Raw genomic sequence first — 13982 nt, forward strand, 5'->3', positions numbered from 1 at the left:
AATTACTAGGCTGCATTTAATTGCAGAACGCACAACTGTGGACGCAGGTCTTTCTCTTTCCTAGCTGTTAGCAGGGCCAGGAATGCCATCTGCCACCATGACACTCCAGTGCTTTTTGTCCATTTAATTTTTAACTGTTTTTTTAATTGTTAGGACCCAAGCACGCTGACTCAGAAAATTACTGAAAGGACACTAAGCTTGCAGTACTTCTTTGGGTTGGAGAATGTGTTCAGGGCTGACAGTTCTGGGAATGGTTTTGCAGTCACTAGATGCCTCCCAGGCTGTTTCTTGTAAACCATTGCTCACACCTCAGTCTCAAATGCAGCTTTTATTTTTCCCTCTCTTGCTTAATAGTTGAAACCTCTTTTGGAGAAGGTGGCTCTAGAGAAGGAATACTGCCCTGCTCCATAGGTAGATCTTTTATTATCAGGAATTTTCCTGGAGCTCTCTTTCAGAGCTGTAGCAGAATTGCAGATCCACTCAAGGGCATAGGGGAAAGACACTTCTAGATGTCTGGGCTTCCTGTGTCAGTTCAGATAGAAGCCTAACCACAGAGCACAAAAAGCTTTACTGATACATTCTCTTGTTTATATAGACACCAGAAACACAAGTGATAATCACAGAACTATTAGCATTACTTCATTTGGAATATTACAGCCAAAGTGTAAGAAGTGTTACAGAGGATACAGACACCCTGGTTGACCATTTTAATGTTTTTGCTCATCTTCCTACTCCCACAGCGCACAGTAATGACAGATGCTAGTGGATCCCTCTGCCTCTATATTACTTTAGCAGAGTAAGAGAGGCAGAAGAGGCCTACAACTTGTCCTGTGCTCCACTACCCCCCATGCTGGAGACAAATATCCTTTCATCACATGACAAACAGTGACTGTATGCGCTAGAACAAATTCACCTGTCATAGAAGTGTGGAAATGCCAACGTTGCTACATCAGCTGTGAAGTTACACAGTAGAAAGAGGACCTGACCAGCACAGTAGGACACAACAAAGTTGGAATATGTTACTTTCATGTGGTCGCACACGTAGCACATACAACAGTAACGCATGTCCAGAACCAGACAACAAAACTGCAGTTCATTTAATGGAAGAATCCACAATCTCCTGATAATCTTGCCTTCCTAAATTCTTCCAGGACAGTTTATAACATGCAAGGAAAAAAACACTAACCAAAATAACTGCTCCCCCAACAAGATCGTAAGTACCTGGCAAGATGCGCAGCACGATGAGCTGCAGGACCATGGCAATGACTATCTCTAGGTGCTGTACAGTGCTGACCAGAGCAGGGTGGAACTTGCTCAAGGCGTAGTAGACCCCCAGGAAGGCTGCTGTGGAACACAGGCAGATGGCGAGCAGATAGCTCCAGGTTTCTCCATCCAGCGGGACGATTGGCTCCTGAAGTAAGAACATGGTGGATGCTCCCCATACCGTTCCTGTCCAACTAAAGGTGAACAGTGCTGTCCACATGCTGATGTTATCTTTGATTGACCTGTAGACTATCATGGAGAGAGCGGTGGTCAAGCCTGCCATAACAGTCATGGTGTAGCCAAAAGCTTCCTTCCAGGTGCTCAGCAGAGAGTTTTCTTCCTTAACGATGTTGGGGATCATGACCAGACAAACACCAAACACGCTGCCAACTACCGTAACTATGTCTACGTAAGCCATTCCTTCATCTACTAGCAAAAAAGCCAAAATGGCACTGAACACTGTAGTGGTAGCCCTCCACATAATGGTCCCATTACTGGGGGGAACTATAGAGAAAGAAGTGTAAGCACACGTAATGGAGACAACATTGCAGACCCCATAGAAGAAGAGCCGCAGTCTGTACCCTTTGGGGCCAAAGGGTGGCTCGTGGTAGTAACACACAGCAGTAATGGACAGCACTTGTAAGACTGAACGGATGAAAATCAGCTCTAGTGATGGCACTTTGGAACGATCAGAAATTAGTCGTGTAATCAGAGCCACGCATCCGTGAGCCACGGCAGATCCAAAAAGGACTATCCACGTTTTCCTTGACTGCAGGATATTTCCTTCAGGAAAGTTCTGGAAATGCCCCGTCTCACTGGGTTTGGGCAGTTGTGCTGGCTGAAGCTGCGTGTCTGTCGTACCAAAAAAGGTCCTTTCTCTTTTTTTCCCAGCATTCAGTAGTCTTGTCTTTGGACTGTCCTCCATAAATACCCCTGTGTCTTCATTGCTATCCTCATCTCCCTCTTCTCCTGGCTGGGGATAATGAGATGTATATTTCACTGTTATCGTGTTGGGATGAATTTTCACTCGCTTTTTGACTGGATATTTTTGGGAAGGTGAATCCATTTCCTCAGAGAAATGTCCTGGTCTTAAGGAAAAAACAGGGATGCACCATTATTTTTTATTTCATGAATACTGAGAGATTCATTAATATGCAAATGCTGTTAGTGATAACAAACTATTTTTAAGAACCATGACCAAGTACACATAGATTGTATTTGGTTTTGCTTTAGCTCCATTTTATTTGCCAACTCTTGAAAATGGCACATTCCCATTATGTATGGGTTGTACAACGTCCCAGTCTGTGTTCTAACGAGAAAGGTCTCTCGCTAAAGCTTTTTGGACACTAAATACCCTGTAATGAATTATACTTGTTAATTGCTTGCTAATTTTAAAAGATTACAGGAGTTTGGCAGGAGATGACAGCCTCATTTCTAACCCCCAGAGAACAGCACAGGGAAACAGTACCCCTGAGCGAGTCAGCCTACCAAGAAACAACACATTTTTGAACAATACTTGACAATGTTAAAATACCTTCTTCTTTTCACATCTTATTTCCAGTGACTGACTTGGCAACAGACTTGTTCTTCAAGTCTCATTCAATGCTCATTTTGTTATTCGCAGTCCCCTGCACCATGTGTGCAAAGAGCCCTTCAGTCAGGCAGCAGCAGGGAGAATGGAACCTTCCTGCAGGAGGTGCAGTGTGCCCCACCAAATACACCAACAAACACGCAGACTTTACCTGCTCTTGAGAGGTTTGATTCCAAGCCAGAATGAGAAAACACTTCTCCGTCATCTACATCTTTGTCCACGTATCTAAACAGAAACAGTAAAAGCTCTGATACCAAACAGAACAGGGCGCAGCAACCTTAGCAAAGAACACTCGAGGCAGGCATGAGACATTCTGATTTTGTTGAACATTTGAGACATGCTATGAGGCCATGCTCCTCTGCAACTGGTAACATTGGAGCACTGCTGGAGAAGGAAAAAAAAAAAGGAAAAGGCAACCAAGTGTAATCCTGCTAAAATCATGCTTCAACTTGATCTTGGAATTACTGAGTGAATTAATCTAAAGAACACATGGTGGCTTGTGAGCACAAGGTTCCTACAGTTTAATAACAAGAAAATTCACCATCTGATGCCCACTGTCCTGCCTTTACCTCTGCAGATGAGGGGATGCCCAAGAGGGTTCATCCTCCCCAGGAGCTGAGAGCAGCTCAGCCCCACAGGCCACAGCAGTTTGGCCTCTGGTGTGCGTGACAGCCGTGGGGGGGCTGGGCTGCAAACAGCACCTCGCAGGGACACCCGCAGACAGAACCCACGTAGAAGGCAATGACAGGGAGGTATCTACGAAAGAACAGTCTTTTGGTCAGGGTGAGAGTTTCTTAACCCCTTGCTTATACCCAAGCAAAGCTGTATCCCAGCTCTTAGATTGAGTGGTTGGTAGGGGCAGAGAGGAATGGGGCTGAAAGTGCACCCAGGACACCATTAAGTGATGGAGGATCCAGGATTCCCATTAATGCACAGTATATATCCTGCAGGAAACCTGAGAGGCACCAGCTGAAATGCCAAGGTGAGTAAATAGAGGGTAAGAGCTGAGCATCGGCTGCACTCGAGGGCAGTGTGAACAACCCATCTGGCATTTAAAAACTACCAGCATTGTGCCCCAGTCTTATCTGCTGCTGCTTATGCTTTTTCTTTAGATAAGCTGTTAATTTCAGATTCTTTTAACAAGCAAATGCAAAATGAACAGAATGAGTCCAGGAAGGCAGTGCCTTTTACAAGCACAGCTTTTCCTACCTAGTGTTTTCTTTGTGTTTTATATTCACTATTCTACCTTGCTCTCCCCACGTCTTAAAACGAAGACTTTGATCTCCACAATGCATGGGGAAAGTGGGAGGACAAAAATGCAAACAGTGCACACGAGGTGTTGTTATTTGAGCAGCAGTGGATCCAGCCTGTGTAAACTCGGTCCTCATCCAGAAACAGATGAGTACATGCTGCAATTGTTGGCTCATGGAAAAAAAATAACAACCCCCCCAAAATGCATTTCTCTGTCAGCATACTGCAGCATCTTTATTTTCTCCCGAGTTTTGGTGACATTTTCTTCTAGCAAATACAGAAAAGGGAAAAGAGATGAAATGCATTTGCAAACGTAGTGCTGGACCTGCATAATGCATTCAGAGAGCTCCCTGAAGGGAAACAATGGCTGATGGGCACGCAGCTCAAAATGGCTGCACGGCTCAGCGCTCCCTTCAGCACTACCAGCACTGGCAGCAGGGAGGTCTGCAAAGCAGAAAGGAGAACGTCAGGAATGAGGAGCAACGAGAAAAAAAAACCTGCAGTGCTTCAATCACAACTGCATTTCACTGACTCAGGACTGGGTATGTGACGTGCTCTGCTGTCTCACAGGACACCTGTTTGTACATTCGGGCCATCTGCATTTCTTAACAGTGAGAATTTCAGAGGGGACTGAGGTGGGTGCATATCCCAAACCCACAGTGGTTGTCCTGCAGGCAAATCTAAAACAAATGGAAGTTAACACAGCCTTTGCAGAAAACTTGCCACTTCTGCCAATGCCTTTTGTGGAGATCACATGAAGCTCGTGGGGTTTTTCTGCTTTGTATCCAGAGACATAAAACGGTGCATTTGCATTTCTTCTGAAAAGTATAATTCAAGTTGAATGAAACAGAAGGCTGACAATTAAATCCCGTGCAAAGTTCTCACGTTGCATAGCAAAACAAACTCTTGATTCAGACACCGACCTGACACCCATTTAAACTGGCAGCTCTTGCAAGTCGCTGACTGCCAACATGGGAGCGCGTTCCCATGGGTGTGCAAACCATCACAACGGACTCACTGAGTGTCACACACCATTAATACAATACACCATGACTTCTTTTTTAAAAGAACCCCTCCTCACCCCTCCTAAAAAACCAAAAGCAGGACATGCACGCTGATTAGCAATTACAAGATAGGTAGGAACCCACGACTGCGTGCCATTCAGTGCTGAGGAGTGGGAGACTGCGCTTGCCTTCCTGTCATGCCTGGGGGAATTCAGCCTTTGACATCTGACTGCCGCTTACCATCAAAGATTTTTAATAGCCCCACAGGAAGATCCTCTCAACCTATGGCAGGTTAGGCCAAAATCAGGCAGTCAAGTGAAATGTAACACGACAGATCTGCGGGCACGGCAACCGCAGCTGCTAACAAAGTCAGAAACGCGACGCCAGCCATCCCCGCGCCGGCAATGCCGGCCTGGCAGTACGCTCCTATCGCTGCCGGGATATCGCCCCGAGCCCAGGCAGAGGAAGGCTGTCCGAGGGCTGTAAGCAAACTCTACCAGGCTACTACAGCCCAGTAATTTCCGCTCACGCATGCAGCAGGCACAGCGCATACCTACACGGCTCCGTTACGGGACCCGGCTCGTCCCGCCGTCACACCGCTTCTGCCGGCAGCGCGCTGACTCCTCGCAACGCGGCTTTTCCTACGGGCTGCAGCAGAGCCCGGCGCGGAGCTCCCAGCCTGCGGGCTGAGCGGCGCGGGCTGCGGCACGCGGCTGGAGCGGCAGGCAGTTCAGTGCCGTGACACCGACACTGCCGGAGGGACCTGCATCTGTCCGTCCAGGCGGCCTGCCTACATCCGTGCACTTATTAAAGATCAGTGATACTCGAAGGAAGACTTTATTACGACCTGGCGGCGGACAGATGTTCCATCTCCTATTTCAGGAGCTGCAGTGACGCTAGCGGAGCTTTTCGGCGAGCGCCGCGCTGCTCATTCACCGCTTCCGACGCTCGGCACAGCCCGCACGCTGGCGGCACCAGGCGGTGCGGCTCCGCACGCGTCCGCTGCCACCCGCCCTGCCCTCCCCGCGCCCCGCGGGCACTTACCGCCGCCGACGCACCGCCCTCAGCGGCCGCCGCGCGCCTCTCCCTGGCCGGCGGCCCTCGGCCTCCCGCGCCCTCGGCCGGCATCCCCCGCTCCGGCCTCGCCCCCGCCGCCTCGCGGAGCCGGCCCCGCCCCTCCGTCCTTCTGTCGCGACATTCCGTCCCCTCCCCGCCGCCCGTCTCCCGCCGCCCGGACGACGCCCCGCCCCCTCGGCCACAGCGGCGCCCCAACGGCGCTACGCGACCGCGGCGCGGCGCATGCGCGGCGTTTTCGCGCGAAAGACGTTTGCGGCGCCCGGCTCTCGCGTGCCGCCGTCCCGACCCGCGGCGCCCCTCCGCCCCCCGCCCCTCCCCACCTCGCCCCTCCCCTCCCGGCGGCGGCGGCGGCGCGGGGCAGTGGCGGCGCGCGGCCACCAGGGGGCGCTGGGGGTCCGGCGCGCGGCGGCGGCTGCGCCATTGGCGGTCGGAAATGCCGCCAGATGGCGGTTTAGGATTGCGGCTCCGGTGAGCGCGGCCCCCGCCAGCGCCGCCGCCCCGGCCCCGGCCCGCACCCGCCCGGACCCCGCGCGCCAGCCGCTCCGCAGGCTCCCGGGGCGCCGCCCGGCGCGGCGCGGCCCGAGGTGAGCGGGCGCGGGGGAGGGAGGGCGCTGAGGCGCCGATCCAAGATGGAGGCGCGAGGGGCGGGGGCAGCGGGCCGGGGCCGCTCGCTCGCTCGGTCTCCGCGGCGGCCGGGCCGGGAGCGGGCGCTGCCCGTGCGAGGAGAGAGGAGAAGGGGAGGGGAGGGAAGAGGAGGCGGCGCGGGGCGGGGCGGCTCCTGCCGGAGCAACGGGTCCCCCGGGCGCGGCGCTCTTCGCCGCCATCTCATTGTCCCCGCCGGGGCCGCCGGGGGCGAGGGGCCGAGCGCGGCGGCCTCTCCCGCTGCCGGGCCCGGCCCCGTGCAGGGCGGCGGCGGCGCTCCAGCGGCTCGGCCCGGGCCCGCGGGGGGCGGCGGGGGACGCTCGGGCGGAGCGGGGGTGGCGCTTCCGCCGCGCGGCCCCCCGGGCGGCCCCGGCGGCGGAGCGGGAGCCGCGGCTGCGGGGAGGGAAAGCGGCGGGGGCCGGCGGCGCGCGGCCCGGGCCCGGCCCGCGGGAGGGCGGCGGGGCGGCCGGCGGGCGGCCAGGGCTGGGGCGGGGCGCGGGGGGGAGCGGGGCGCGGCCCGGAGCCGCCGCCGTCGTCGCCGTCGCCGCTCCGAGAGCCGCGAGGTGGTCGCGGTGCGACGCCCCGCCGGGGGAGCGCGGGCACGGCGCGGCGGGCTGAGCTCCGCGCTGCGGGGCCGGGGCCGCGCGCTGCGCTGCCGTGCGAGGGGCCTGCGCGGCTCGGCGCGGCGCGGCGCGGCGGCCCTGTGGGTACCGGGGCGCCGAGCAGCGGCTGCCGGGGACGGCGCGAGCGCCCGCGCCGCGGGAGAGGAAAGCGGCCGCGGTGCCTGCAGCGGCGTCCAGTAATGCCGTTCCTGGCAGCTGTGTGCGCGTCACGGAACTGAGCGGAGCTGCTCGGTGGGTGCCGGTGTCTCTCTCGGTGCTGTAGGGCTCGTCCAGTCTCACTGTTCGCTGAGGCACGAAAGCTCTCCAGATCTGAGCACGAAGGCGGTTGTCCTTGTGGGCACAGCGGGTGCCACATCTCAGGCCTTGCCCAACTTTCTCGTGTTATCTCAGTGGCGATAAGGGTGCGGTGCTGGAGGGTCACCATGGTTTCCCTGGACCCAAAGTAGTTCTGCCCCCGCACTGAGTTCCTGTTCATCTGCACGTAACAAAGTTACCCGGTGTGTGTTCCCGTGGTCTGAACCATTGGGCGGTTGGAGGAAAGCGCTGGGTCAGAAGGCCATGTAAAGAAGTTCCTGTGGAACCAGAGGCCGCTTTGTTTTCCTGGCAGTGCTGTGATGAGCTGTTGGTGGGTGCTGTGAGGAAGTGCTGGTTGTGGTGCAAACCTCCCCAGCACGACTGCCCTGTGGCACAGCCATGGCTGAGAGCAGGAGCTGTGTCGCAGGTTGCCTCTGGTAGGACTGCCCAACCAATGGACTCTGATGAAGCAGCCGGAGATAGCGGTGCAGAGCGGAGCTGCTTGGATGCAGAGCACCTCCTCAGCGCATGGCAGCTCCCTGTTTATGCTGCTTCCCCTTATCCTACTGATGTGGCCAAACCTGCACAGCAGCACGCTGGGCAATGGTTCGCAGAGCAGCTGGTATCCCCAGACCTATGGAAGGGGTCTCCATGCTCTGCTGTGTCCGTGTTGTGTACATTTTATATCACATCTGCTGTATGCACAGCGCACCTCCTGAGAGCTGGGAAGGTTTATGAACATTAAATATTTGATGCATCCTCAGAATGAGCAATTCAGGATGTTTAGGGACTCAGTGGGTGAATAGTCCTGACTGGAAAATACCCTTTCCCAAAGAAGAATTTATACCTCAGGTTTGCTTTCTTGCTCATTCCCTTTGTTGCAAAGGCTTGCCATGCTACAAGATGACTAAATGCTGGTGTTTAAAATACAATTTTAGCAGGCAGTTGAGCCTGCAGGAGTAAAAAGATGTGGTGGGAGAGAAACGCTTAATTGTGATGACTTACTAAGGAAAGTCCTGTTGCTGGGATAAGGACATACCTTCACCATGACATCTGTAAATGGTGTTCCATTGGGATGCAGAAATGACTCAAACACCCTCTGAAGATCTGAAAATTCTACAGGTGACACAAGACATACCAGGAGCAATAAAGTTGGCTCCTCCTGTGCTTACAGCATGCAGGAGTGGCAGAGAGTGAATTTGGACGTGGTGCTGTGTCAGGATAGGCAGCTGGCCTCTGCCCTGTGGCTTTCCCAGCCCTGCACCTGAAGTGCCCACACTTATGTAAAGCCCCACCTGCACTGCTCGAAGCCTGGAATGAGGCTGTGCTTCTCTAAATCCGACAGATCTGCTTCAGGATTCCCAGTGACAACCAAAAGGTGTTAAATGCACAGTGATTTGTTCATTTCTTTTGAAATTTGGGTGTTTTACTTTCAATCACTCACTTAACCTGGAGCTCTGGAATTCTCCCATTGCAAATGGCCAGCTGCTTGTTTGCAGCATGACTGCATTCTGTCTATTGGCTGGGAACAGAAAGGCACAGAGTTGGTTTTCTTTCATGCAAAGGAGAGGGAGGTTTGACAAGGTTTGTGTTCACAACATGCAGCTCTGTTGATTCTGTTCTGCACGTAGGGATACGCTGTACTCTTCACAATATCTTTCATTTCCAAACTGATTTCACTTGGTTAGCTTTGGTGTTGAATATGTGATCAGAGTGGAAAGACCTCTCTTTGTTCCTCTAGGCAGTGGGAGATTTAGAGAACATTATGACTCCATGTTGCAACTTCTCAGTGTGAAAATGTACTTCCTGAGGCAAGTGTTGTTTCGGGAAGATCCCTCCGTGTGACCTTAATTATTTTAAGGTGAGCACCCCTTCAGCTGGATGAAAGAGCTGAGTTGCACTGGGGCATTTCTGTCAGCCTTCAGGTTTAGCTACTTCCTAATTGCTGGCAGTCTCAGTGCAGATGATGGTTTCACCACTTGCCAACTTGTATCATTTGTGAGAACAGCCCATAACTTGGGTCCTTTGCTGGTGTTACAAGGACCTGAGGTTGTGATGATTTGGCAAAGGTGTTTGGTTCACATCTCTGCAGGAAACCTTTTAGAATGCTTTTTAATAACAACAGCGTGCTTGAAATAGTGAAGATATCTTGGCAAAGGATATCTGAGCCCAGGCAATACCACACACCCCAGTTTGGAACATAGGTTTGGTATAAACCTTGTCTGTTTCATTTACACAACCTCCAAAGCGCTTTTGTATCAGAAGAAAACATCCCCTTAAAAGGGATGAGGCAGAGGGTGCCCTGCTCAGCCCTCCCAGCTGGAAGGCAGCTTGTTCCCGTGGCTCCCCAGAGCAGCGCTGTATGGGCAGCTGTGGTCCTTGTTGTGCAGGAGTTCACACAGAATAAGTGCCGTTTATTCTACAAATAAATGAAGTGAGCCTGTGTTCTGTGAGCACACAGCACACTGGTGTGGTGCTGGCAGGTTAGCTGAGGGGAAACAGCTCTGACAGATGGTTTGGCTCATAGGATAAGAACGTTCTTTGTGGAGGTGCACAGGACTAGATCTGTGTGTCAGAAGTGTTCCGTAATGTCAGAGATTTTCTACAATAAAATAAAAGTAATAACAACCCATCTTGAATGCATGTTGGTTGTTTTTTTTTAACAGTAGGGAATAGCATGTGTTATGGTTTTTGGAAACAAAAGTCAGATGCCAAGATGAGAATCTGTCGCTGCCTTCCCAGGGGGCTTTCCTCTCCTTTTCAGGGTTGGAATCCCATAGGAGCAGGAAGACACCAATGTGTTAGTGTTTAAAACTGGAAAATACAAGTTCATCTGGAAATGACTAATGAATTCCATCTAAGTGAGTAATAAGCGTGCAGGCTTTGCACTGCTGCTCCTAGTGCTCTCCAGGCCCACAGGAACTGTTCCTGCGTGTGGAATTGCACGGGATGCTTGAGCTGATGTGACAGCCTGCTGCAGCTCCAGGAGGCCCCTTCCCTTTCCCGTTGGGTTTGCTATCTGACAAACTCTCAGTGCTTGCAATGAGAGGGGTTTTCCTGTCAGGTGAGTGACCTGAATCGGGTGCTGTAGAGGTGATGCAAGGTCAACACAACAGTGTTCTTTGGGAGGAATTGTTCTGGAGGGTTAAAACTCCACCTTCCTCAGGTGGGAGATGCGGAGGGGCACAGCTGTGTGTGCTTATCCTCGTAGCTGTGTTCAGCTTGGGGCTGGGTTTGTGTGTTCCTACCGGTATCTCACTGCTGGATCCCCCCACCCAGCTTTACCATCATTTCAGTCTGTGCTGGCTCTTCTGTTCTTTGCTGCTGCCCCTGCCTGCAGCACCAAGAGGAACTGGATGTTACCAGCAGATGGTCACTTCAGCTCTTACCTCCTTTTCCACATGGACATTCTTACCAACGCCTCCAAGTTTGGGCTCCCGCTCTGTGAGACTTCACTGTTGGCATCAGCACTGTCAGAAATGGCCGTTTGTTCCTGCTCAGTTTCCTGCCCACGGCATGATAACCCCTGGTGCCAGGCCTGTGGTTGCCATGGCAGCTTATTTTCCCTAAGAGCCTTTTGTGAAGAAGCTTGTTCAGTGTCTCCTAGAAATGAAGGTGGGCTGTATCCAGAAGAGTCAGTAGGCATGTGGATAAGCAAGATCTTGTAGAGAAATCCCATAGGCTTGTGAAATTCAGCTTTTCTGCAGCACTGATGTGCCCTTTCTTATGATGTCCTTTATCTGTTCTCTACTGCGCTGGTCTCTGGGATCACTTCTATTAACAGGCTCGTTAGGCTGTCACATTGTGTTGTTGGGGGGGAGGGTGGGCACAACCTCTAACAGCACATAAGAGCAAGCACCATTTTGCATGGGAGAATTTTCAAAGGATGTCATTGTGTGGCTTCTTTGGTGTCTCACAACATCACTTTGTTTTCCTGCAGCCTTGCTTTAGTAGAACGACACCTGCCAAAGAGAAATGAAGAATCTCCTTTAAAAAGTAAATGTTGTAAATTTATGAGAGCTTATATGCTGGGATTTTTGTTTTGCTCAATTTAGTAGGAATTGGTCCACGGACTGAAAATTACTGGTAGTGGGAATTAGAGTAAAACAGGGAAAGGGGTGTGCACCCAGCATACAGTTGTATAGGTCTGTTTCTGTAGGATGAGTTTGAAAATGTTTAATTGTGGTGCTACCATAAATACGATGAAATAAATCATGTAGAGCAAGACATAGCGAGCATGTGTACAGCTTGGTAGTGTGAGCAAGGGCAGAGAGCTAAAGCAGTACAAATAGCTGCCAAGGCTTCTGAAGGGCTGCTGTGACACTGTGATGTTTCGGATCCTCTGCCCTTGTAGTTCCAGACCGTCGTTCGTTCATTCTTCATCTCCTTCCTATTTCACAGCTCCAGAGTGTTTCTTCAGCTCTTCGAGGCTCTCCCCATGACGTATCTAAGCTCCAGCTGATTGTTCCCTTTGCCTTTACAGAAATCAAATGCACCAATAATATCATTTCTCTCATCTTCCGAAGAAGAAGAGGGTCAGTATGCTGGGTCAGAAGGAGTGGTGTCCCTTCTGTAGGTCTGCACACATCTCTTGCCTTCTTCCCTCACCTGGGTCGTTTGTTTAACCCCTCTAACAGCCATCACCTCCATGAGCTGCATATGGAACAGCTTTCTTTGCCAAAGCAGTGAAGGCAGTGCTGAAATTTCCTTTGTCTCGAAATGTGTTGTAGGTAATTTTGAATGCTAATTACTGAGCTCTTGTGCAGAGCGCTGGATGTGTTCAGACCCTGACGAGGAGAGATGCTGCATGTTGTATTTCGTTAAAAGCAGCCAGTGTGGATTCTGGCAGTGCTGTCCTTGTCCTTATGCTGGATGACAGTGAGAACTTGCAGTCAGGTCTTATCAAGCATCCTGCAGTTCAAGTGGAACCGTGTTACCAGTGCTGCCGGAGAAGGAATGGAAACAAAAATGCAGGGAGCAGGGCATTTTAAATGTGTGTTTCAGTATCAGACTGCGATACATGCTTTTCTTCCCAACAGAAAAGAAAAGCTGTGTCTTACAGTTTGCAAAGGAATGCTTCCATGCCTTTCTGTCAGTACGTGGAAGGGTTGAGCACTGGTGCTGCGAAGTGAAAGCCCTGCTGGGTGGCTGCTGTGTGCACATCTGTGCTTCCTGGACTGACTGTTGAGGTGGCAACACCTTGTCTTTGAGTTGAAATGTTTGTTACTGCCACAGCCATTAAAGCTGGTAAAACAAACTGCTCTTTGCTATGCCATACTCTTCTGGTTTCTCGTTACTGTTTGTGGATTTGCTCTGTCAGTGACCAGGTGGGACATTCGGGGTGAAGAGGCAGGGGTATTGATGAGGAGTGAGAAACCAAGGAGGCAATGACGTCCCATTTACAACAACTCAAATGACCATCAGTTTAGATGCCATTACTTCACGGACACTTCATTTTCTCTGGGCAAATGGGTTTTTATGAAGCTGCTGAAGCTTGAAGGTGTATCCTGTTAAAACCTTCAGAGTGTTTTCTCTGAGACTTCTGCCAGGGCTTCAGCCATGGGGACTGCCAGACCTGCGGGAATGCTTCCCTTGCTGGAATGTCCGTAGCCTTTGTGCAGAGCTCGGTGTCTGCCCAAATAATGCCAAAAACCACCTGCATTTTCTGTGCTGGATTCTGAGGGCTGCTCTCTTATGTCACTGATGTAGTAGATGTAATTGTAAAACAGGCAGCTGGGAATAACCCTTTCAACTCTTACTTGCTCATAAATATTTTTGGCAGGCAGCTCCTTTGTTGCATCTCCATCAAACGACTTCCTTGACCTGAAGTCATGCTTTGATAACACCCACATCTGCAGTTTAACCATTGTATCTGCCTTTGTCCTGAAGGCAGCCTGTTGCTCCTTTATAAGTCCTGTTTGCATTCAAGCTCCTGACACGAGATAATGACTCTCTGTGACTGTGATCACAGAAAGCATTCAGTGCGTGGAGCAATCAGAACTGATCTGTAGTTCCCCAGGTCTGATCCCTTCACCTACAGACTGCTGAACAGCACACACGGCCTTTGCTGGATGTTACAAGGCGCACTTGGTTTAACTCGGGTTGTTGGAATTGTGAATGTGTGGCCAGGTTCATTGCTGCTGGGAGAGGTGAGCGTGACACAGGGAGAGCTTATGGGATCTGCAGAGGAATGAATGCATGATTGGAGAATGTGGGAATAGGGACAGGTTGCTCTGA

At 51.6% G+C, this 13982-nt stretch overlaps 2 protein-coding genes across 7 annotated transcripts in view; one reads left to right on the forward strand and one right to left on the reverse strand.

The window, feature by feature from the left end:
* Positions 1-309: 309 nt before the first annotated feature.
* Positions 310-6284, reverse strand: SLC35G2 (solute carrier family 35 member G2). Of its 3 annotated transcripts, none has more exons than XM_052687419.1 (3): positions 6154-6284; positions 3006-3079; positions 310-2351 (listed from the first exon to the last, which is right to left on the reverse strand). In XM_052687419.1, exon 3 carries the CDS (start codon positions 2327-2329, stop codon positions 1094-1096), a length of 1236 nt encoding a protein of 411 aa, XP_052543379.1. In that variant the 5' UTR covers positions 2330-2351; positions 3006-3079; positions 6154-6284; the 3' UTR covers positions 310-1093. The 3 variants fall into 3 exon arrangements, with proteins under 3 accessions (XP_052543379.1, XP_052543380.1, XP_052543381.1); XM_052687420.1 differs by lacking the exon at positions 6154-6284 and adding an exon at positions 5663-6112; XM_052687421.1 differs by lacking the exon at positions 3006-3079 and having other exon boundaries at positions 6154-6245.
* A 395-nt stretch (positions 6285-6679) lies between these two features.
* The window catches only part of STAG1 (stromal antigen 1), a 160820-nt gene continuing 153517 nt past the window's right edge, over positions 6680-13982 (forward strand). For 2 of the 4 annotated variants that reach the window (XM_052687274.1, XM_052687275.1), the window contains exon 1: positions 6681-6770. The gene's annotated coding sequence lies outside the window, so the exon portion shown is untranslated. Of the gene's footprint in view, positions 6771-11596; positions 11742-13982 lie in introns of those variants that run through there. The other 2 variants (XM_052687270.1, XM_052687271.1) reach the window with 2 other exon arrangements.

The sequence above is a fragment of the Tympanuchus pallidicinctus genome, unplaced genomic scaffold, assembly GCF_026119805.1.
Source record: "Tympanuchus pallidicinctus isolate F22 unplaced genomic scaffold, pur_lepc_1.0 scaffold22, whole genome shotgun sequence".
NCBI lineage: Eukaryota > Metazoa > Chordata > Aves > Galliformes > Phasianidae > Tympanuchus > Tympanuchus pallidicinctus.

What these genes read in the sequence shown, in the direction of transcription:
- SLC35G2 (XM_052687419.1), bottom strand. Translation starts at nt 2,329, where the DNA reads ATGGATTCACCTTCCCAAAAATATCCAGTCAAAAAGCGAGTGAAAATT.